This window comes from Aedes aegypti, chromosome 1, assembly GCF_002204515.2.
Source record: "Aedes aegypti strain LVP_AGWG chromosome 1, AaegL5.0 Primary Assembly, whole genome shotgun sequence".
Taxonomy (NCBI): Eukaryota; Metazoa; Arthropoda; class Insecta; order Diptera; family Culicidae; genus Aedes; species Aedes aegypti.
This window is the reverse complement of record NC_035107.1, coordinates 289126072-289151436: the sequence shown is the minus strand read 5'-3', so window position 1 is coordinate 289151436 and position 25365 is coordinate 289126072. Positions and strand designations below refer to the sequence as shown.

Here is a 25365-nt window from a genome sequence, read left to right as displayed (position 1 = left end):
TCAAACAGCAGTTCGTCTTTAAGCTCGTTTTTTCATGCTTATATGAAAGCGATTTTTTTTTCTTTATTATTGAGATTTTCAGCCCTAGGCTGGTTCATCTCATAACGATGAAAGCGATAATAATGAAATGACGAAGCATGACGACCATCTCCATATGTGCCAAAGTCCATTACAGCATCCATTGTGTTGACTTTGTCAGCCATATTGCATGGTATGGCAGCAGTGCTTCCAATGCCTTGCTCAATAATGGTTAATGAGGTCTTACCAACTTGTTTGGCATTTGCAGCAGAAGTTTGCAATATTGCTACCGCAACCTTATTATGAACGTCAGCAGCAGCAGCAGACAACGAAGCATTTGGACTAGCTTGATTTACAGCCATTTTTCCGAAAAAATCAATAATTTCCAGAAAGAGTGGAAAATAATAAAATCCAACTAACTTTGAAGGGAGTCAAGATGAGAAAGAAAGATCGATAGGTTCGACGTACTTTCTTAGGATCAAACCGATTGTAGTAGTGAGCAATTACAATTTTGGTCTCTGAAAAACGAGAAATATTCGCTGATATCACAAAAGTGATCATGTCATGCTTTAGCGCCCAATGCAAGTATATATTAGGGTATGTGTACTGTTCTTGATAAACTAGTCTCCTCTTTAATCAATAATAATGAATCATAAAAAAGAACGATTCAAAATGCAAAACTCACAAATTGGAAATTTGTCTAAAACAAGCTTCCAGTACTTCTCTACATAGACGAGCTGGAAATTTTCATGTGGCTACGGTAGAGTAGTCTCTACAGATGTGTGACTTCTCTGACTCTGGAAAATGACAAAAACAATCGTATAGTAGGGTAACTGTATCCAATTTGGACAAATTCAGCTCATTTTATTTGTTCAGCTCTAACGTTATGATACTTCCTACTTCAAATAGTTTTGAATGCTTCGTGTACCTCAAGAAACAAAACGATTTGAAATTTAAATGGGAATCTTATAATTTTAAAGCAGAACAGATGCTGAACAGCATCTGTCGTAAATTGGTGAGCATACCCTACAAGTCCCTCAACAAATAGTAAAGTTTACACTGCTTTTGGAGTTATGTGGAAACATTTCACTCTAATCATGTCCAGTGTTTGTGGATAATTTTGTTCTACAGGTGAGAATATAACAAATGTATCGTTGATATAAGGTAAAATTCCCTGCCTTTTTAGAACACATGTTGTTAAGCTCACATTCGTCAAAACGAGCGTAATAAATGAGAGATTCGCTATGTATCTGTTAGTGAATCTACAAACATTACTTTCAAAGTCGCTGGTAACTCAGAAAAGCGACCAACTTTTATGTGAGGTGAGACCGTGCTCACTATAGATGTACCTTTACAGTAAATAAAACTATAATATGCATTTATTTACACAGAGACACTTTTCCACAGAGAATCTCGTTGGATGATACATTACTTACGGCACAACCACTGTGGTGTGAATGATGAACAATCTAAAGGCAAGATGCCTGGAATGATTGTAGAAAATATGCTCCACATTTCTCTACGGAAATCATATCCATTCGTTAATATTGCTCTTTTCATATATTATGTATTTTAAGCGACAATATCGCATTGATTCTCAATCAAAATGATCGTGCATCGATTGAAACACGTTCACTACCCAACACATATCACCACTAATCTTAAATTTATTATTTTATAATTCAATGATCTTCAATTTTTTTAAGCATTTTGGTCATATTTGTTATGATCTAGAAGTCTTCTGGGTACCTTGCGATAGTGACTATGACACCAGGATTAAGTCACATCAATCTTCAAAGTTCTATAAATCAAGTAAGGTACCGCGGGGCAAGTGGGTAAATGGGGTAAGTGAAAACAATTGATATATTTTTTGGCGGCGTACAATCTCATTTCAATATTTTCAGTGGAAAAAAGTTGCGGAAAATAATTTCCTGTACCACTTCTTAGTTGTCCTCTGTGACAGTTTCAAACTGCAATAAAAAAAGTTTTAGAATTAATTCGACGTAGACCTAAAAATAACTAAATTTAAACACCGTCAATTTTTTTTATTAGGTAGGGCAAGTGAAAAGTTTATCATTAGAGATTGAATTTGTGTTTTCTCTTTAAGTAGCCATAAGTAAACATGGTTCGCAATTATCATAGAAAAAAAAACGTGCTGATAATTCAAGAAACACTATATTCAAGCGTTAAAAGCTATTAGAAATCATGGAACTTTTCTAAAAGATGTTGCCAAACATTGCAATATTAATATGTCTACTTCGGACAATTAAAAGGAAGACGTTGACTGAAAAGTTGCAATATTAGAGTACACACGGAAATCTCGTGGAATGTCTATGTAAAGCTAGTTCAAAACATAAAAATGGGGTATAGGTTTATCCACATAAAAAATATTCTAAATACGTTATTGAAGAATTCCGTTTGATTTCTCCCGAAGAGTTATCCGACGTCATATCCGACTTTATCGGAAACAAATAACGAGCGATGGAAATTCTACAGAGCAGAAATGCAATTGCTGTCCTCTAATGTAAGAACTAACATTGGAAATGTTGCAGTTATAATGTTGTCGAATCATTTCAACTAACATAGCTGAGCAGAAGAAAATTCAAGTGAAAAGAATAACATTTTCTTTGTTTACATGTTACTCGTTCATTGGGAAGCCTTAACAAATGTTAAAGCTAATAGAAATCGTGAATATAACTGTTTGTTTTTGAATTTATTGTTCAAAACGGTAAACTGCCCCAAAAGTGGGGCAAGTGAAAAGTAAGGAGACATTTTTCAAAAGCTTTTTCTGTATTTTTTTCTTCAATTGTTCATAAAAATCAATTTCACCATGCTGCTTATATTTGGTGGGAGTCAAGCTAAAAAATATACACGACCTCATTTGTTTCAATTTAAAGTCTCTACAATTTGAAGAATCTCAACTATGCGAATTTCATTACCCACTTGCCCCACGGTACCTTATGGCTGGAACTATCTAAAACATTTTTGGTCACATTGACCATATTCCAAAAGCCTTCAGGCCAACTGATCTCCATCGAAAAATAGTCATGAGAACAGGTATACGCTAACGACATATAAATCTTCAGGATTTTTTAACCACTTATGTTGAAGACCAAGCCTTTTTGGAAATATTCCGGAAGTTGATTAAATTTTTCATAAAGATTGATGTGTCGCAAGCCTCATATCTGTTTCGTTTATGGGCACTTCCCTAAAATAACCAGGTGCATGATGAGGATTTCCGGAATGTGGCCAATGTGACTAATTAAACGAGACACAGACTCTCATCATGTGTAGTGGATCATGTTTGTTACAGGAAGCGATAAGTGAGAGACACTCTCAACTTTCTCAGAATTCAACCCCTGTCCCTTCCATGACAACTGTGGAAATGCAGAGGTATACTCGGTCTCTAATATCAAAAATTGTCTAATGGATCATTGAAGGTAGTTTTTGCCAGTGCTCACCGTATCAAAACAAAGGCGCCACTTTATAAGGGATCTAACATTGTGACAGCATTGCTGTTCTGTCAAACACACAAGGCTGCGGTGGTGCTATCTATGCTTTCCATACCAGCCGTTTTGGTTATTTTATGATCCATTAACATTCCTTCCCTTCCTCGAATGTGGCCAGCGCCATCATTTACTTTCAAATTTTGAGCAACCTATTTGTGCACATTGAGAATGGTAAGCTTATCCTCATCCTCATCCCCATTCATTAAATCTCTGTGCAAATTCGATTCTTCAGGTCAATAACGAAGTAGCAACTACGAATTGTATGATTATCTATTTTTGCTCATGCTCGAATACGACCGTTACAATACGTATCTGAGCGTCGCGAGGTTGATGGACCAAGTGGAGTAAGACCTAGGGACCGTATGTCATTCGGGAAACTGGATACAAAAAGCACTGAATCGATTGGATCGGAGAAATATTATAAAACGTCTTAAAGGACGTTGAACGTGCAACAAAATCTTACACACTTACTTTCAAATTGTCAAAATAGTGCATGATCTGTTCGTAGTCCATATCTAGATCGTCCAATCCGAGGCTTTCCCCTGGGCCCAGCTCACTGTCCGGCGTGTTCGCGAACATGGGATTGCCCACGACCGTCGGCTTGTTGTGCTTCGGTGGCAGCGGAGGTTTCGGTATTTTGGACTGCTGATTGTTCGTCTGCTGCTGCTGCTCATCGGGAGGCGTCACAAAGCCGCCATTATCGTCCGAGCTGGACTCCAGCGTCTTGACGCCACTGCTGCACTCTTCCCCTCGGGAGCGTCGCTTCTCGCTGACCGGCAACGGTGCAATCTCCGCGGTCGTTTCCACCGTGGTCGGTGCGCCTTCTTTAATACTACTTCCGGCCACGGGATTTCCGCTGCCGATGGCAACCACCGTTGCCTTACTCCTGCCGCTACTGGACTGATTGTTGATGGTGTCGAACTTGAATGCCGACTTTTGGGCGCACTGCTGCACCAAGCGCTCGGCCATGTGCAGGTCGTCGGATTGAGCTCTGCTACCGGATGGCGCCACTATCGCCGACGGCGGATGATGATGGAACTGCTGCTGATGCTGTTGTTGTTGCTGTTGAGGAACTACCGAGAATCCCATGTTTTCGAAAGAATGTGGCGATTTTGTGGACTGCCGAACGATCGGCTGCACCGAATACTGAGGAATACTGTTGTTGAACAGCGCTGCGTTGATTTGCTGCTGGGTGAAGTTCAAGTTACGGGGCGGTTGATTGCCGTGGAGTTGTGCTTCAAATGCTGGGTTAGTGGTTGAGCAGCTGCTGTTGCGGATGAAGCGGGGATGAAGTCTGGGCCTCGGGTTGCGCATCTGGATGATCGGTTCTTGTGACTGGAATGAAAGGGATCGTTAGACCTAAAGGTGATCTTGGAGGGAAAAGTCGACGGTTGTCCAACAAAACCAGTTCCCCGAATGCAATTGCATAATTAAACAATTGCTAAAATTAATCGAAATCGAAATTCGAGGAAATATTGGTGAACCGAAACCTAATCTTACCCTGTTTGCTACGTTGGCCGTCACTCCCATGTTCCTGTGTGGAGGAACTGGTGGACGATAGTCGACTCCATCTATAATTGGAATTCCATGTGGTGGAAGTGGAGGAGCCTTCTCGTCTTCACTGTAATGATAAAGTTTAGAATTAATTTCTCATGATGAAAGGATTTACGTCTAAAAGGACTTACTTTACTATTCGACTTCTGCGATCGCGCTTGTTGTAGGTACAGGAATTCACGACACCGATTTGTCCCTCTCCACCAGCACCGGATGGCAGCTGGATGTGATTCGGGTTGTCGAAGCTGTTGACCTGGACGATACTTTCCTCGGCGTCTCCATACTTTGAGCTCATTGGATTGTTGATTATGTGCATTCGTGAATCTGAAATAAAGGAACTGTCTCATAGTATCAATTGTTCAAAATGCTTCACATGAATCCAAACCTCTCTGATTTCCACTCATTTCCTGCCCATTAGTCGACCGATCCATCGTGGCCCTTCCCAGCCACACCCAATCGTGTGCATTCGTCGTAGACTCCGTGCCCTTGCCACCCAGCACCGAAGCATTTCCCATTCCGTCCCGGACGCTGGCCTCTCCCGTAACGTCGATCGTGACCGGTCGGAACTTGGAAGCGTACACAACACAAGAAATGACGAACACTCCAATAGCCAAGCAGAACGCCGCCAACAAAACGTACATCCCAATCTCCAGCGAGGTGGCGTCTGCGTAGACCATGCTCTTGCCGTTGACGTACCCTGGGATACCTCCCCGATGCTGCCGGGAAGGTTGCAGTGCGGCCGGTTCCTGGCTGTTGTCGTCCTTGAGCGCGACACCTATCAAAATATCATCCAGTTTACCACTTAGTTCGCGCCCTTGGTATTTGCGGTCTCGGCCAGCTATACCGTCGTTCTGCACCGTGTCCGGCCGGGTGCCGATGTCCGACGAGCTGAAGTCCACCTGTACCGAGGCAAGGGCGCTCACCAGTGGTCCCACCGAAGATTTCATGCCCTGGAAGCAGAATGGGGAGAGTTGGTTCAGTGACTGGCGTAGAGGTTTGAGGGTCGAATGAAACGAATTGAAAATTGGAAGGAAGCAGATACGGAAATCAGTTTTACATGAACTTAGCAGATGCGTTGGTGGAATGGTGATCAAGCTATGTCAAGGTATCAATAAGAATGACTGGGATTTTTTTCTTAAATGATTTTGAAGCTTTTATGAGAGGGAAAACGATCGAAACTACCGGGAAATTAAGTGCCGAAATAAGCGTACGCTTTGATAAAAAAGTAATTTGGTATAAATTTACTTTACCTTTTCTATGTTAAAAAGTGTTATATGTAATGGGCTTAAGTAACTTATGAAACGTTTAAAACAAGTTGGTTGAAGTTTCAGCATCCTTTTGCTTAGTAGTTATGAATAGCGTACTACCCATAAGTAAAACGACATTTTCAGGAAAATCTCCAGATATTCCTACCAGAATTCCACGCGAAATATCTGCAGAGACCATTTTAGAGATTTCTCCAGGAGCTGACTCGGAGATTTCTCCAGTGATTTTAAAAAAAATTGATTCCAAAATAATCTCCTCCGTAATCCCTACATCCCTAAACATTTTTTTCAGGGATACCACTTGGGATTTTGCCAAATATTCCTCCAGGAAGAACTTATAACCGCTACCAGATTTTTAACACCAGTCAACAATTCCTCCAGGAGTTCTTCTAGGAATTCTACAAGGAATTTCTCCAATGATTATTCCATGGATTTCTGCTGGAAAACTCTACAGAGTTTCCTATAGAGATTTTGAAAGGAGTTTCAGCAGTAAGGCTCCATTGATTCCTTCAAACATTCTTCCAGGAAAATCTTTTCTGTGATTCTTCCATGAATTTCCGCATGGATTTCTCCAAGATCTGTTCTAGTAATACTCCGGAGTTTTTCCGCATATTTCTTCACAGATTTTTCAAGCGATTACTTCTGGTATTTGTTCAAATATTTTTCTACAAAATCTTCCAAAGGCTCCACCAAAGCTTCTTTCAGAAAAATCTCTGTAAGGATTTTTGTCAAATGTTTTCACGGATTTCCGCAGGAATTACACTAGGACTTGACCTGATTACTCCAAAAATTTCTGGATACATGTATCCCCAAGTAGCCATCGCAAGATTCTTCACGGAATTATTCTGAAGATAAAATCAAGGGATTACATCAGGGATTCTACTAGGGATTCCTCATGGGAGTTCTAAAGAATTTCCTTCAGGAATTCACCCAGGGACAAAACCAGGAAAATCGCTACAAAAATTACTTCAAGGAATAGTCATATTAGTTTCCCAGGGATTGCTACAGAGACTTATACTCGGCCATTAAAAATTCTCCGGGGATTCCTCAGAGAGTTCCTCCCATTAATTCCTCCAGGAATAACATCAGAAATTATCCATAGAATATATTCATTACAAATTACAGGGTGATAATCTCTACATGGATTCCTCCAGTAAAATCTTCATGTAGATCCTAAAATCAGTCCATTGATTTTTCCAAAGAATTCTCTTGGAATTTATCTATGGATTATTCCAAGGAATTCTTCAGGAAAACCTCTTCAGGGATTTATCTTGAGATTCCTCCAGCTAAATCTCTACAATGATTATTCCTGGGACACCTACAAGGATTTTCTAGAGATTCCACCATGGATTCTTTCAGAGATGCCTCCAGGGAGTCCTTAAGAAAATGTCTCAGATAATACTTAAAAGATTCCTTCAGTAATTTACCCAGGTAACCCTTCATTATTTTCTTGAGCAATTTACTCAGAGTTTCCTACAGGATTTAAAAGGAGATTTCTCCAGGGAGTTTTCTAGGAAAATCTCAACAGTGATTCCTGCAGAGATTTCCTCACCACTTTCTTCAAGAATTTCTCCAAGGATAACTTAAACAAAATCCCTCTAAAAATTGTACTCCTCGGATTTCTCCATGGATTATTCCAAGGATTTCTTCAGGAAATCCTCTATAGGGCTTTATCTTAAGATTCCTCCAGCTAAATCTCTACAGTGATTCTTCCTGGGATACCTCCAAGGATTTTCCAGGTATTCCTTCAGTGAGCCCTTCAGTAAATATCTCAGATAATACTTAAAAGATTCCTCCAGTAATATACCCAGGTTACCCTTCAGTGATTCCTTCAGCAATTTATCCAGATAATACTACAGAGTTGCCTACAAGGGTTACTCCACAGACTCGTCCAGGGAGTTTTCCAGGAAAATCTCGACAGGGATTCCTGCAGAGATTTCTTCAAAAATTGTTCCAGGGAATTCTTCTGGAACTAGTGTGGTGCTTCCTTCAAAGGGCAAATAGCCCCCTGGAAGCATTAACGTGTAGTGTCTTTTAAAAAAAAAACTCCTCCAGAGATATTCTCGGGTATCCCTCTGTAGGCTCTTGCAAGAATTTCTCCATGGATTTAACCGGGAAATCCTGTAGAGATTACTCTAGATTTTTTTAGAGGTTCTTCTATGGATAGCTTCAGGAATCTTTCCAGGATTTTTTTTTCCAGAAAATTATCCAGGGAGTACTCCAAAAATTTCTTCAAGGAAGGTATTTCTAGAGGATTTTATGTAAAATTTCGTGAAATAATCCCGGAGGAATTTTTGGAGACCCGGAACGAAACTCTGTAGATATTTCAGGGGGATTCATGAGAGAATCATGGCATTAATTTTTAGAAAAAAAAACTTGGAGGAATCCCCGGAGGATTTTTTGGACGCTCAGAACGAATCTTTGAAAAAAATTACCTGAAAAATCATTACAAAAATTAATGCAGCGATTTTTCTGAAGAGAGAATTCTTGAAGAACCCTCGTGAGAAATTCTTACAGGAAATCGTAAAGTTATATCTTGAAGAATACATGGAAAAAAATATGGTAGGATCATTGGACCGATCCCTGGAAAAATACTTGAAGAAATCTCAAGATTAATTACTAGAAGAATAGGTGAGGAAACCCCAGCAATTATTCATAGGAGAGTTTTTTTTTTGGAAAATTCATGGCATATATATCTGAAGTAATCCTTGATAAGTACTCCTTAAAGATTTTAACCTGGAGAAATCTTTTGATGAATCTTTGGAGCAATATCTGGAGGAATCCTCGGTGTAATCTCTGGAAGAATTTTTGGAAAATCTCCCGGAGAAATCATTGGGGAAATTCCTTGAGAAATCTCAGTGAAGATTTGATTGGAGGGATTTCTAGAAACATTTCTACAGGACTTCTCAAAAATTGGTCGTTAAATCGCTATATACATCCTTATATAACACTGTTTCTCAACCATGGTAGGCGCGAAAAAACGGCTCGCCGGGAGGTGCTCATTTTAGCGACCTTTTCACATGGTCAGGGGTTCATGGACCACCTGTTGAGAAACGTGGCTATAGAAAGAAACAGAAAAATATAAGAAATTACTTCACGAATTCCTCAAGAAACTCCTAAAGAATTTACTTCATAGATTCTCTTAGAGACATTATCCGGAAAATCTTTACATGAATTACTCCAAGGATTTCTCAGAATGATTCTCCTGGGATTCCACAGGAACTGCTCCAGAGATTCGTACTTGGCCTCTAAAAAATCCTCCAGGGATTACGTCAAGAGTTCCTCTAGAAATTGCTCCAGATATTCTCTAATAAATTCCTCCAGGAATAACATCAGAAAATATTCTAAGAATTTCTAAGATTTTTCCATGGATTATTCCAGGGATTTCTACAGAAAAATCTTTGCAGGGATTCATCTTGGGATTCCTGCAGCAAACATTCTTCAGTGGAATTGCTGGAAAAAATCGTGGAGGAATCCCCGGAGGATTTTTTGGCCACCCACAAAAAAATATCTGGAGAAATAACATGAAAAAAAAATCTTGGAAAATGTATTGCAGTGATTTACCCGGAGGTAGTATTGGGCAGCAACTCTTGAAGAAACCTCGCGAAGAATTTCATTCTTATAGGAAATCGTTAAGTTATTTCTTGTAGAATTCTTTAAAAAAATTCTGATGCAATCTCTGGAGGAATTCCTGGTATAATCCTTGGAAAAATCTCTGAAGAAATCTCAGGAATAATTACTGGAAGAATCTGGAGAGGAATAGCTCAGGAATCCCAGCAATCATCCATGGAGGATTTTTTGGAGAAATCACTGCATATATATCTGATGTAATCCTTGATAGGTACTCCTTGAAGAATTTATCCTGCAGAAATCGTTTTCCTGGGAAAAAATTCTTGAATCTTTGAAGCAATGTCTGGTCCCAGCTGTTCTTCTTCGTCGGTTATTACGACTTGATCGCCAGGCTCCAACGGCTTAACTTTTTCGAACCACTTCGACCTTCTAGTCAACATAGGCAAGTACTCAAACACCCATCTGTGCCGAAATTCGTCCACTATGTTCTTAGTGACTGTCCAACTGTCTCGGAGGCTAATTGACTGATCTGTACGCTGTTTGGCTCCTCTCGAACCGTACCACAAGAAGTGGTTCAGAGTAAGCGCCTCTTGAACGGCTACTTCCAAAGGTACGTAAGTCAGCAGGCGAGAGTTTATGATTCCACAATTCGCTTCCATGGTAAAGAACGTTGAAATGCCGCTTTGCGCGAGATATTCGGCATTTCTTCTGACAGCAGGCGATTTGCTACCACATAACTGGTACCATTGTCGGAGAAGACCTCTGGCTGAGCACATCGTCGGATGACGAATTGCCTAAAGGTCATAACGCATGACTTAGTTGACAGACTGTGTGCCAACTCTAGCTGAACAGCTCGTACTGTGAGGCAGGTAAACAGACATATGCACCGTTTGACAATACTGCGACCGACTGTCACTTCGAAGTGACCCGTGAAATCAACGCCAACATATGTGAATGGACGAATAAAAGAAGTAAATCTGACTTTTGAAGGTAGACCTATCAACGGCGGCGTCGGAGCTGCTTACAGTACTGACAACTGCGACAAACGCACCAAACTACACTGCGCAATCTCGCAACAGCTGACGCAGTTTGTTGCAATCTGTTTAACTGTTAGCGTTAGTACTTCGTTTCGTGGGAAATGCCTGGAGCGTTCTGAATTCACTCAGGCCGACACACTAGCGTCCGGCCAGAGAAGTTGTGCAGTATGGCAGAGGAGGAATAGAGAACGTAGGTGGAAGACGAAGCGTTTCGACAAGGATCTTTTCGTCTAAACACTCCGAGCAGTAAGAAGCGTTGGCAGCACCCTACGTGTAGCCTGCTTAAGAGCCAGAAAACGCGTGCAGAAAGCTAGATCCGAAGCCAGCATGGAAAAGCGTAAAGTGACTTACTGACTGGCCAGAGCCGTGTTCAAACGGGAAATAGCGACGAGTAAATCGAACTGTTACAAGGAGTTGCGCAGGGAAGCTGACGGAAATGCCTGGTACTACGCATATCGAGTAGTGATGGCGAAGATTAAGAGCCCAGTAATACCAGCTGTAATGTGCCACGACAAACTGAATATGATAGTGGACTGCCTCTTTCCTACACTACTCCCACCGTACGCTGACGTAGATGAAGAAAATGCCGGTATCCAAGTCTCTAACGTCGAGCCGATAACGGTTGCGGAAGGATTGAAGGACAGAATGCGAGTCCCCGAAAGTGTAAAGTTTTACAAAGCTACATTCAGAACTGGGTACTGTTTTACGACAAAAGTGCTAACCTTGACACTGTCCAATGGAGTCGAGATCGTCGGGTTTACAGATGGCGTCTTTCATGCGATAACTGACGAGATAGCCGGAGGAGGTGGAAATGCTAACGGTGGAATCGCTGGGCACCATTGAATTGTGGATGACTGGAGTCAAGCTGCAGTTGGCTCATTACAAAACGGAGGTGGTGCCATTCAGCAGTTCGAGATCAACATTGTCACTGCCGAATGGAGTCGATATCGTCGGGTTCGCAGATGACGTCGTTCTTGGGATAACTGGCGAGACTGCGGAGGAGATGGAGATGCTGACGGCGGAATCGCTAGACACCATTGAATCGTGGATGACTTGAGTCAAGCTGCAGTTGGCTCATCATAAAACGGAGGTGGTGCTGGTCAGCAACTGCAAAGCGGTTCAGCAGTTGGAGATCAATGTCGGAGGACACGCAATCCCATCGAAACGCTCTCTAAAGCACCTTGGAGTAATGGTCGACGACAGGCTAAACTTCAACAGCCACGTAGATTATGCCTGCGAAAAGGCAACGAAAGCAGCTAACTCTGTAGCTAGGATCATGCCCAAACATTGGAGGAACAAGAAGCAGTACGAGGCGTCTTCTGGCGACCAAATCATCGTCCATACGGAGTCCCGGCTTGGGCTGCAGCGTTGACAACTATACTCAATCGAGAGAAGCTTACGTACGTTCCGGCTCATGGCTATACGGGTGACGAGTGCCTACCGCACTACATCGTCGGAAGCAGTGTGCGTTATCGCCGGAATGAACCCCATCTGATCACTTTGGCTGGGGACATAACATGCTACCAGCAAAAAGACACCAGGAATGTGAGGAATCCCATCAGATTGGATACAATGGCCAAGTGGCAGCAGGAGTGGGATAACTCAGAGAAAAGAAGGTGGACCCACAGGCTCATGCCTAACGTGTTGGTGTGGACGACCAGAAAACACGGAGAAGTGCTTTTTCCTTACCCAGTTTTTGTCAGGCCTTGGATGCTTCCGGAAATATTTGCACAGATTCGGACACGCAAAGTCACCACATTGTTCGCCCTGTCCAACTAACGAGGAGACCTCAGAGCATGTTATATTCGACTGCTCTCTATCCAGGGATATACGAAGCGACATGATGCTAAATCCGGACAACATCGTACAGAACATGTGCCAGCATGAAAACACTTGGAATGCGGTAAACAGGGGCATAACCCATATTATGTCGTTGCTGCAAAGGAGATGTTGTAAAGACCAGAGAGCTGCGGGTCGCGATCGGAGTAGGTAAGATCATTCTTTGGGAACTGGACCGAGTAGAGCGGGCGTAGCGTAGTATCGGTAATAAGTCGTCGGGGCAACTGCAAACCGGAAGTCATCGTCCAACCGGAATCGCAGAACCGACCCTGGCACTTGGCCGACCAAATCCGAGTCGGAGTAGGCTAAGTCCACCATCGGGAACTAGTTGAGTAGATCGTGTTGTTGCACTGGCAAATGATCGTCGGGTGCCTGTGAACCGGAAGCTTCCCACCACCGGAATTGCAGGAACGACCCCGGCATCTGCTCGGATAGCACCGGTTCGGGAGATCTTCCGCCACCGGGAAAATCTTCGTCGGACTAGGATAGATCCACCGCCGGCGACTATTCTGAGTATTACGTAGCATACCACCGGTTTGATTCGTCGGAGCGCAAGTGAACCGGAAGCCATCCTCTAATCGGCATCACTGGACCACTCCACCAGCCAGAATCGAAGCATGAAGAAGCCGGAGCTAGGCTAGCTCCATCGTCAGGGACTGACCGATTTGGGTCGTCGGGGCGTCAGTAAACAGGAAGTCAACCTCCAACCGGAATCGCTGGACCGACCTCGGCATCCAACTGGTCAACCAGGAGAGCTCGAACAGCAGCATCGGAAAACGAGTCGTCGTAGAGCAACGAAGTGCTCATGAGCGTCTAGTATAAGTTCAACAAGGCTTTGACGCGAGGCCAGTGCAGGGAAAGTATGCGTCGTCACACAAAAAGCTGTCCAAAGCCTCAAATTCCAAACCGTCAATTGGGCAAATCACAGAGACACAGTCACACAGTCCTGGTGAACAGCGTTTTTGACGACGTTAAGCTCCAACAACGAACTACGTAGCAGAACAACTAGGGACTGAGATTGACGATGAAGTTTCATGATGTAGTTTCGAGGGAGATCGAGGAACAAGAGCAGTAGGGAAAGTTTTGTAGTGGTTAAGCACGCCTAACGTTAGTCCCATACAGCGCCAACACATACAAGGCCAGGCTTTTGAAGCTTTTTTTGGTACCCGACTATGAATAAAATAAATCGTGAAGACATGGATCTAAATATCGTTAACCTGCTGCGGCCCGAAGTCTCTGAAGAAACAGCGCTGAACGTACACATCGTTGATCCTCCTCCGATACTGTTCAATCCATCTACCCACAGCACGTGTAACAGCTCTGCAATTGGTTTGTCCCAGTCTGTTCCCAGTTGCGCCAAATCTCCTGCATCAGAATACAGTTTGACGTTTGTCAGAACAGCACAACTGGTATCAACAACCTCTTCAACTGCTTGCTGGCTAAACGTAAAAGTGTCTTCTGCTGGACTACACACCATGCCCAGGACACGTTCGTGTGTTCGGTCTTTGTCCAGGAGCTGTGGCTTACTAGTCGATGAACTCGATTCGGTCTTGTACTTCCTGTTCGTTGGACACTGTATTTTTGAATTGGAAACCCGCCGCTGCATGGATTTGTTGCACTTGTTCTACTAGTGTTACTGGCTCTTCAACGGAATCAACGATGTCGAGAAAATTATCTACGTAATGGTTCTTGGTTACTGCTACTACTACCCTAGGATACTGAATTCTGACGCATTCCAGTTTATTACGAACTGCGCTTGTATGGAGAGTTTGTAGCACCAAACATCGCAACGTTCATCACTTACACCTGAACATCTTCGTCAGGACTTGTCATCCACAAAAAGGAGATCAGGCCCCTTAAGCAGCATATCGTTGAAGCAGACCCCTCACGCTTTTGCAGCCGCATCCCAAACCATACGGGTTTTATATGGTTTAACGGCGACAGTGGTTTCACCACCTCTTCGCCGTCAACAGTGTTGCCGATAACACAAGGGATTCTCAGCAGATTTTAAGGATTCTCAGAGGATCCCAAGAGAATTTCAGGAGTACTCAGAGGAATGCTTGTGTTACACAGAGGTTCTACGGGGTGCTAGAAGGATTGCTAGGGCCATCCAAATCTTTTTAGGAAGTTTCCCATAAGGATCCTATGAGTTTGAAAAGAATAGAATTTTTGGAAAATATAGGTTAGTATGCACAGATATTTTTTTTTAATAGCGGTGCAATTTTCGCAGAACCTTGGGCAAGTTATTCACAACTTCTCAATCAAAAATCTCACACAACTCTTGAAAGGACGTATGTTTTTTTTCCTAATCATGAGAGGAAATTCCATGGAGTCTTTATAGGAATTAACTAATATCCACATCAACTCTTGCAGATTTCTAGGTGGAATTCTAACTTGGAAACTCACCGCTTGAAGCTTCTAAAAATTCTTTCGAAATATCCTCGAAATAAATGGATGCGATTTAAAAACTCCTGGGAAACTATGAAAACGCCTTTGAACACTTCCATGAAACTTTAGCAATCTCAGGTATCCCTGGGAAGTATCTGAGAAATTTAGTCACACCTTGCAAACCTATTGAAGCGGTGTGGGTATCCTTGGAAACTTGTCGAGAATCCCAAATAAAAAAAAATCCTTTAGAGAGGTAATCCTCATAAGGAATTGCTGTGGACTTCCTAAAATCGCTTCAAATTTCTGCAGATAACTCGACAACGGATGCAATCCGCCAAGAATTCCAGACATTTGGACAATCCTGAAACTGGAAGGTCGAAAAAAGAAGTATCCAAAGCGGAATATTCTGAATCAGTAAACCCTGCTCATTAAATATTGCTTTGGGGATAAGTTCTGATTCAAAATGAAAGACTTTTCTAAACTATTTGAAGATGACTTGAAATGAACAACCAACTTCTAGAGAAATGCGTTGAGACGGATTCGACTTTATGAGCCCATTCATGCTTTAGTATTACACCATTGCACTATGGGCCAGGGACGCAATCTGGCGGGACAAAATTAATAACTCGGTAACGAAGCGTCTCCGGTATTTGGGGTCTTTGGCAAAGTTTTTTGTTTTAACGAGGACCATCTACTGACATAAACGGATAGTTCGTAAATCGTCCGCATAGGTGGCGCCACAATCTAACTTTTTACTTTGACGTTCTAGAGACTTGGCATGTTCGACAAAGTTGTTCATTTTGATAAAATAAACAACTCTCTCAAAGACGTCAAAATTCCACAGCCTACTGTTTTCGAGTTATTGGCGAAATTAGAGAGAATTAGTGAAAAACCATTTTTTTCACTGAATTTGACATTTTTTCTAAGAACCATGTCATGTAATATTTTTTGCTGATAAATATACAACAAACGCAAGCTCTGGTGGAAAAAAAAAGAAATAATACGACGCATAAACCTAAGAAATTATGAAAAAACTTGAAAAATAGAACAATTTTTAAACCTTAATATCTCCAAAAGCGCAAAAAATCGCAAGCTCAAATTTTCAGGCAACATAAAGGATTACTTCATGAAACGGATGTCAAAATTCCAGAGAGGTATATTTTGGTGTTTTTGAGATTTTTTAATTTTTTTACGGTTTCCTTTCCATTACGCAAATATCTAAGTGTATGTTTAAATTATCGGAAAAATATATTTTATTATTTCATGAAATTATTATACCTGCTCACAGTACAAGCTGGCTTTGGATTTCATCTCGAATTCGTTGTCACAGTTTTCCGGAAGCTCAAAGTTTAAGCTAATCCGGTGATTAAACACATATTTAAGGTTACACAATCTAACAGTTCTCAAAATCGAAGGAATCTCCAAATTGATACCTTTGATCTGTATCCTCTGTTTCGAAACATCCAAGAATCAACGCTCTTTCCGCTTTTAAATAAATCTTCAAGCTCCGGACAAGAGATCGTGCGATCTGAAATTTTAGTATTTAGAGATATCGACATGAATATGCTTTAAAATTTGATTTTCCGTGTTAAAAGTAACACATTCACAAAATAAATTGCTCGCCTCGAACCATGATGACAACAATTAACTGACACATGATCAAGTCTTTCATGGCATACTATATCATTAAAATTATTGAAGAAAAACAATTATGTACCCAGTTTTAATCTACACTTTCATCTGCATTACTTGATATCAACTCAAGGCACTGCTCTTAAACTGAATTTCATGGCTACTATGATGGCTTTTTCAAACAGTTTTCTGAAAGTTTTTGTTCCACGACTCGTTATTTCTTGAAGTCGATCGTCCCTTCAGATTCCTCATGGAAATTAACTGTATTGGATAAATATAATCATTGTAAAAAAAATGATAGATCTCAAAAATACCAAAATATACCTCTCTGGAATTTTGACATCCGTTTCATCAAGTATTGCTCTATGTTGCCTGAAAATTTGAGCTTGCGATTTTTTGCGCTTTTGGAGATATTAAGGTGCAAAAAATGCTCTATTTTTCAGTTTTTTTCATAATTTCTTAATTTTATGCGCCGTATTATTAAAAATTTTTCCACCAGAGCTTGCGTTTGTTATATATTTATCAGCAAAAAATATTATATGACATGGTTCTTAGGAAAAATGTCAAATTCGGTGAAAAAACTCGTTTTTTCACTAATTTTCTCTAATTTCCCCAATAACTCGAAAACAGTAGGCTGTGGAATTTTGACGTCTTCGAGAGAGTTGTTTATTTTATCAAAATGAACAACTTTGCCGAACATGCCAAGTCTCTAGAACGTCAAAGTAAAAAGTTAGATTGTGGCGCTACCTATGCGGACGATTTACGAACTATCCGTTTATGTCAGTAGATGGTCCTCGTTGTAACAAAAAACTTTGCCGAAGACAGCAAATACCGGAAACGCTTTGTTACCGAGTTATTAATTTTGTCCCGCCAGATTGCGTCCCTGTCCCATAGTGCATTGATGTTGGATCTAGTTTCGATGGAGAATTTTACTCCTAAACATCAGCCAATCGTTCTGAAATGATCCTAGAATAGATGCTACGCCAACAACATGTCAACCTACCTGCTTCGATACCGGAATATTCCGCCGCAGTCGACACTCCTCGGAGAGCAACAGCGTCACCCTCAGCAAATCACCATTCCCCTCACCGACGGCTATTACTCGGGGGTGATGCGAGGCCAGCATGGGCGCAAAGGCAACTACTTCGGTGTCCAGGCTTTCCACCAGCAAGAAGTAATCGTCTACGGAAATGTCCCTGTAATGAAAGGGTAGGTGTGAATCTTCAATCCCATGGTTCAAAGGAAGTCGCAACTTACCTCAAAGGTGTTCTCGAACCATCGGAAAATTCCAAATCGATATCTAGTAGCCCCTCTTGGTACTGAGCAGTTAGCTTCCGGGTAACCGAGGTCTCCGCGATGTATCCATTCTCAATGGCGTTATCGCTGCTGATTGATAGCTGCAGGCCGGAAACAACTCGCACCAAAAGTCGAGTTATGCTAACCTTATCGCTTCCGACGCGCACTTCCCGTGCTCCAATGACTCTTCCAGTTATTGGTGAAAGAACCTAAAATGATCCCAATCATTGAACTTCATGGGTTTGTCCAAATATTCGATGCATACCTGAACATCTGTCCGGCCCATGGCTCTTCCCTGCAGCGTTCTACCCCTCAGAGTTGCAATCTTCGGGTCGGCCACCCGAAGCAACGGTTGCACCAGGTCCGTCACCCTCAAACCCGTACGCCGCGAAATCAGGTAACTCACTCGTCCCGAATCTTGATCCACGGCCAGGAACCTAGCGTACACCTCCACCGGACTTTGCTGATACCGAGCACGGCAGACGCTCCTCTCCGGAGATACTCCGTTGACGAAATCTTCATTGTGATGACCCCAGCCGTACGCTCGCTTGCGGCGACGCATTTTTCCGTTTGCACTTCTGTAATAAACCCCTCGATTAAACTGCTTGTTCCAAAAACTTTCCTCAATTCCGCTACCAACTTACACATTGTGATCCTCCGGAATCTTCCAGCCCTTGATCTGCGACAGGCGGAAATCAGCGACGGAGACCTCCAGCGGGAACTCCGGCATCCACACCGTGAACTTCGCCAATCCGGAGTAGGTGCCGTACTTGACCAGAACCGAAGCATTCGATGACCCACGGGCTTCCGAACCGTCCACGTAGACGGAACTACACGAGGAGGAAACCTGTTGAGGATGAGGAACGATAGGATTTGTCTAGTGGAATGCAATTCGTATTGGAGATGGACGACTACCTTTATGACGCTTTCATCTTCAGCTTGACAGGAGCTTTGCAATGTGACGTCCGCAACCTTCCCCGCTTGCGAAACGATGAAGACCTTCATGGCCTGCGATACCTGACGGCCAGTAAGGACGGCCGTATTCATCAGCTCCCAGTTCTGCAAAAAACAAACCGTCGATTAATCGATTCTCATTGCGTTCAAAGTGATGCAACATTACCTTCGCAATCGGAAGCACTGCCTGGATGTCGTCCTTCTGGATCTCCAGCTTGGCCACGATCTTCTTGCGGCCTTCCTCGTGCGGAGCACCGGACGCTTCGGCTGACAGTTCCTTGACCTTGGGTCCGTCGTGCACGTAGCTCACCGACCACACTATCCGCCCTCCGTCGTGATGATCTTTGGTATCGTTCGCCACTTCCAGCAGCCAGGAGAATACTTCCATTACTCTGTAGGAATATAAAATTGTCATTAGAAATCTTCGATAGAATAATTGAGTTGACAAGTTACTTGTTAGAGCTCGTGTCATCGAACGAGTTGACCGGGCTGTCCGGGTCCTGATCCTTACGGAAGGCCGTCACTCTCGCCACGGTATGCTTGGTGTTTTCCTTCTCCACCGAGACGTTCCAGTCATCCGAAGAAGCGCTGGCTCCCAGGATTCGCATGCCAGCCTTGACGCGAGCCCTGTGAATGGAAATTTGGTTTTAAAAACGTGATTAAATGGTTTGAGTTAGTCGTGGACTTGGACTTGGACTTGGACTTGGACTTGGACTTGGACTTGGACTTGGACTTGGACTTGGACTTGGACTTGGACTTGGACTTGGACTTGGACTTGGACTTGGACTTGGACTTGGACTTGGACTTGGACTTGGACTTGGACTTGGACTTGGACTTGGACTTGGACTTGGACTTGGACTTGGACTTGGACTTGGACTTGGACTTGGACTTGGACTTGGACTTGGACTTGGACTTGGACTTGGACTTGGACTTGGACTTGGACTTGGACTTGGACTTGGACTTGGACTTGGACTTGGACTTGGACTTGGACTTGGACTTGGACTTGGACTTGGACTTGGACTTGGACTTGGACTTGGACTTGGACTTGGACTTGGACAGGACTCTGAGCAAATTCTAAAAAAAAAACTGGTCAACATTCTGCGTGAACCCTGCTCACGATTCTGAGCAAATCCTGCTCAGGACTCTGAGCAAATTCTGCTCAGGATTCTGAAAAAATCCTGCTTATTGTTCTGAATCCTGTTCATGACTCTGAGCGAATCGTGCTCAGGATTTTGAGCACATCTTGCTCAGGATTCTGAGCGAATCCTGAGCCGGATTCTGAGCGAATCCTGCTCCGGATTCTGAACAAATCTTACTCATGATTCTAAGCACATCCTGCTTAGGATTCTGAGATTATGTGGTTCAGGATTCTGCTCATTATTCTGAGTAAATCCTGCTCAGGATTCTGAGTGAATCCTGCTCAAGATTATGAGTAAATCCTGCTCAGGATTTTGAGCGAATCATGCTCAGGATTCTGAGCGAATCCTGCTCAGGATTCTGAGCGAATCCTGCTCAGGATTCTGAACGAATCCTGCTCAGGATTCTGAGCGAATCCTGCTCAGGATTCTGAGCGAATCCTGCTCAGGATTCTGAGCGAATTCTGCTCAAGTTTTGAGTGAATCCTGCTTAGGATTCTGAGCATATCTTGCTGAGGATTCTTAGCAAATCTTGCTGAGGATTCTGAGCAAATCTTGCTGAGGATGCTGAGCTTATCTGGCTCAGGATCTGAGTGAATCCTGCTCAGCATTCTATGCAAATCCTGCTCAAGATTCTGAGCTTATCTGGTTTAGGATTCTGAGTGAATCCTGGTTAGCATTCTAAACAAATCTTGTTCAGGATTCTGAGCAAATCTTGCTCAGGATTCTGAGCTTATCTGGTTCAGGATTCTGAGTGAGTCCTGCTCATTGTTCTGAATAAATCCTGCTCAGGATTCTGAGTGAATCCTGCTCAGGATTCTGAGTAAATCCTGCTCAGGATTTTGAGCAAATCCTGCTCAGGATTTTGAGCAAATCCTGCTCAGGATTCTGAGTGAATTCTGCTCAGGATTCTGAGCAAATTCTGTTCAAGTTTCGAGCGAATCCTGCTTAGGATTCTGAGCAAATCTTGCTGAGGATTTTGAGCATATCTTGCTTAGGATTCTGAGCGAATCTTGCTCAAGATTCTGAGCTTATCTGGCTCTGGATTCTGAGTGAATCCTGCTCCGGATTCTGAACAAATCTTGCTCAGGATTCTAAGCAAATCCTGCTTAGGATTCTGAGCTTATCTGGTTCAGGATTCTGAGTGAGTCCTGCTCATTATTCTGAGTAAATCCTGCTCAGGATTCTGAGTGAATCCTGCTCAAGATTCTGATTAAATCTTGCTCAGGATTTTGAGCAAATCCTGTTCAGGATTCTGAGCGAATTCTGCTCAGGATTCTGAGCGAATTCTGCTCAAGTTTCGAGCGAATCCTGCTTAGGATTCTGAGCAAATCTTGCTGAGGATTCTGAGTGAATCCTGCTCAGCATTCTTAGCAAATCCTGCTCAAGATTCTGAGCTTATCTGGCTTAGGATTCTGAGTGAATCCTGCTCAGGATTCTAAACCAATCTTGTTCAGGATTCTGAGCAAATTTTGCTCAGGATTCTGAGCTTATCTGGCTCAGGATTCTGAGCAAAACATGCTCAGGATTCTGCGCTTATAAGGTTCAGGATTCTGAGTGAGTCCTGCTCAGGATTCTGAACAAATCCTGCTTATGATTCTGACCATATCTTGCTCAGGATTCTGAGCGAATGCTACTCAAGATTCTGAGCAAATCCTGCTCAGGACTCTGAGCGAATTCTGCTCAGGACTCTGAGCGAATTCTGCTCAGGACTCTGAGCGAATTCTGCTCAGGATTCTGAAAAAATCCTGCTTATTGCTCTGAGCGAATCCTGCTCATGACTCTGAGCGAATCGTGCTCAGGGTTTTGAGCATATCTTGCTCATGATTCTGAGTGAATCTTGCTCAAGATTCTGAGCTTATCTGGCTCTGGATTCTGAAAGAATCCTGCTCAGGATTCTGAGTGAATCCTGCTCAGGATTCTGAGTGAATCCTGCTCAGGAATTTGAGCGAATCCTGCTACGGATTCTAAACAAATCCTGCTCAGGATTCGGAGCGAATTCTGCTCAAGTTTTGAGCGAATCCTGCTCAGGATTCTGAACAAATCTTGCTCAGGATTCTGAGCTTATCTGGCTCAGTATTCTGAGTGAATCCTGCTCAGGATTCAGAACAAATTTTGTTCAGGATTCTGAGCAAATTTTGCTCAGGATTCAGAGCAAATCTTGCGCAGGATTCTGAGCTTATCTGGCTCAAGATTCTAAGCAAATTCTCTCAGGATTCTGCGCTTATAAGATTCAGGATTCTGACCGAATCCTGCTCAGGATTCTGAACGAATTCTGCTCAGGATTCTGAAAAAATCCTGCTTTTTGCTCTGAGCGAATCCTGCTCATGACTCTGAGCGAATCGTGCTCAGGGTTTTGAGCATATCTTGCTCATGATTCTGAGTGAATCTTGCTCAAGATTCTGAGCTTATCTGGCTCTGGATTCTGAAAGAATCCTGCTCAGGATTCTGAGTGAATTCTGCTCAGGAATTTGAGCGAATCCTGCTACGGATTCTAAACAAATCCTGCTCAGGATTCGGAGCGAATTCTGCTCAAGTTTTGAGCGAATCCTGCTCAGGATTCTGAACAAATCATGCTCAGGATTCTGAGCTTATCTGGCTCAGTATTCTGAGTGAATCCTGCTCAGGATTCAGAACAAATTTTGTTCAGGATTCTGAGCAAATTTTGCTCAGGATTCAGAGCAAATCTTGCGCAGGATTCTGAGCTTATCTGGCTCAAGATTTTAAGCAAATCCTCTCAGGATTCTGCGCTTATAAGATTCAGGATTCTGAACGAATCCTACTCAGGATTCTGAATAAATTCTGCTCAAGTGTCTGAACGAATCCTGATCATTATTCTGACCGAATCCTGCTCAGGATTCTGAGTAAATCTTGCTCAGGATTCTGAGCAAATCTTGCTTAGGATTCTGAGCTTATCTTGCTCAGGATTCTGAGTGAATCCTGCTCAGGATTCAGAACAAATCCTGCTCAAGATTCTGAGCTAATTCTGCCCAAGATTCTGAACAAACCCTGCTCAGGATTCTAATCGAAACTTGCTCAGGTTTCTGAGCTTATTTGGCTCAGGTTGCTGAGCTTATTTTGCTCAGGGTTCTGAGCGAATCCTGCTCAGAATTCTGAGCGAATGCTGCTCAAGATTCTGAGTGAATCCAGTTCAGGATTCTGAGCAAATCCTGCTCAGGATTCTGAGCACATCCTGCTCAGGATTCTGAACAAATCCTGTTCAGGATTTTGAGCTTATCTGGCTCAGTATTCTGAGTGAATACTGCTCAGCATTCTTTGCAAATCATGCTCAGGATTCTGAGCAAATTCTGCTCAAGGTTCTGAGCGAATTCTGCTCAAGATTCAGAGCAAATTCTGCTCAGGTTTCTTAGCGAATTCTGCTCAGGATTCTGAGCGAATCCTGCTGAGGATTCTGATCGAAACTTGCTCAGGTTTCTGAACTTATTTGGCTCAGGTTGCTGAGCTTATTTTGCTCAGGGTTCTGAGCGAATCCTGCTCAGGATTCTGAGCGAATGCTGCTCAAGATTCTGAGTGAATCCAGTTCAGGATTCTGAGTGAACCCTGCTCAGGTTTCTGAGCAAATCTTGCTCAGGATTCTGAGGTTATTTGGCTCTGGATTCTGAGCGAATTCAAAAAAAAAATCTTGCTTATCCTGGGTTCTGAGCTTATCTGGCTCAGGATTCTGAATGAAACCTGTTCAGCATTCTCAGCAAATCCTGTTCAGGATTCTGAGCTTATCTGGCTCAGGACTCTGAGTGAATCCTTTTCAGGGTTCTGAGCAAATTCCTTTAAGGAGGACTTGGACTTGAACTTGGAATGATCATGAAATAAATTCTCTAAAGAATTTGGAATCTTGGGACAGCATAGCTTCAAATTGTATTGACTTTGACCACATACTAACCTCACAATGAACACGGCAACGTTCTGTCCCGGTTCCGGATGCAGGAACACCGGAACGTGGATTTTCGACAACGGATACAGCGGTTGCTGCGGGACCATCATCGTGAGCGTTTCGTCGGCGCGGAGTTCCTTGTACGGCATCAGTGATTGCACCAGCGGCACCTTGGCGAACGGAGTCAGCGGTTGGATCTGGACCTTGGGTTCGCACAGTTCCGGACTTCTCGCCGGTGGTTCAAACACACTGTACGACACCTGGACCAAGCGTTGCGGTGTCTTCTGGATGGCTGCCGGACGTCCGTCCTTTTCTGGCGGTGGCAGAGGAGGCCACCAGTTCGAGGGGATCACTACTTCGGCCACGCAGACTCCATCTTCACCTTCGGGCATGCAACGCCCTTTTAGGGGTGTCTTGTTGCCTATCGACGCATGCAGTAGGACGCAGATCTTCTGTCGCTGGAGGTGTCCACCGGGGTCTGCTCCGGCGTGAAAGAGTACCCTTAGGACAGGCGAATCACGTGGTATGCTATTCTTGACGAGATGTGCCGAGATGTCCAGGTGTAGATTCGACTGCTGCAGATCCATCAACGCTGCTGTGGTGTTCTGCGTGGAGTCCGACGAGGACTCCAGAACATCCGGAACGATGTACCTCGCTGGGACGGTTTGTTTGGTGGAAAACGGGCCATAGCTGGCACGAATCGACACCGGTTGACTGGTTTGAACTACCGTGAACCTGTCTATCGATAAGACGGAATCGGAGCCTAGCCGCCCTTTGTTCGTGTTCGCCGCCACCGAACTTTGGCGCGGGGAATGCTTGAGGAAGAAGCCACTGTCTGGCGTCTCGAAATGGACTTCCACTGCGTACGCCGTGCCTGTGATGGGACGGAGAAAAGATATAGAATATCATTAGCTAGATATACGATTCGGAGTTATCAGTGCAAGTGCGAGTTAAATTGATGTCAAGTCATGCGACACAGCTCATTATCTTATCGCAACGTGGAATGAGCCCATCAGCAAGATTCAGTTTCTGGATGTTTATTTTTAATTTCACTTCCCTCGCGACTTGTTCTTGTTGAGAGCGCACTTCAGGCGCTTTATTGTCTGTTTACTAATTACGGGCCGCTGATAAGAGAGAATCATCGCCGGAGGAAGTAACACGAGATTCCAGGGGAACGAAAATGCATCTCACAATGGGCGTAGTCAGAATTTCTGTTTTAAAAGATTATCCTAGAATTCTTTTGAAATTAGGTCTTCAAATCTACATGCGTAACTA

General features: G+C 43.2%; 1 protein-coding gene across 3 annotated transcripts in view; it reads right to left on the bottom strand.

Annotated features, from left to right (window-relative positions):
• LOC5565596 (transmembrane protein 132C) overlaps window positions 1–25365 on the bottom strand; it is a 464081-nt gene that overhangs the window by 5889 nt on the left and 432827 nt on the right. Inside the window, exons 2-14 of one of the 3 annotated variants that reach the window (XM_021838116.1) lie at window positions 24100–24964; window positions 19516–19689; window positions 19229–19454; window positions 19024–19167; window positions 18753–18955; window positions 18374–18686; window positions 18070–18317; window positions 17816–18008; window positions 5926–6031; window positions 5467–5856; window positions 5213–5405; window positions 5028–5148; window positions 3999–4862 (exon numbers count right to left, since the gene is read on the bottom strand). In XM_021838116.1, coding sequence (XP_021693808.1) covers window positions 3999–4862; window positions 5028–5148; window positions 5213–5405; window positions 5467–5856; window positions 5926–6031; window positions 17816–18008; window positions 18070–18317; window positions 18374–18686; window positions 18753–18955; window positions 19024–19167; window positions 19229–19454; window positions 19516–19689; window positions 24100–24964 — 4040 coding nt within the window. Of the gene's footprint in view, window positions 1–3998; window positions 4863–5027; window positions 5149–5212; window positions 5406–5466; window positions 6032–17815; window positions 18009–18069; window positions 18318–18373; window positions 18687–18752; window positions 18956–19023; window positions 19168–19228; window positions 19455–19515; window positions 19690–24099; window positions 24965–25365 lie in introns of all 3 variants that reach the window. The other 2 variants (XM_021838113.1, XM_021838114.1) reach the window with 2 other exon arrangements.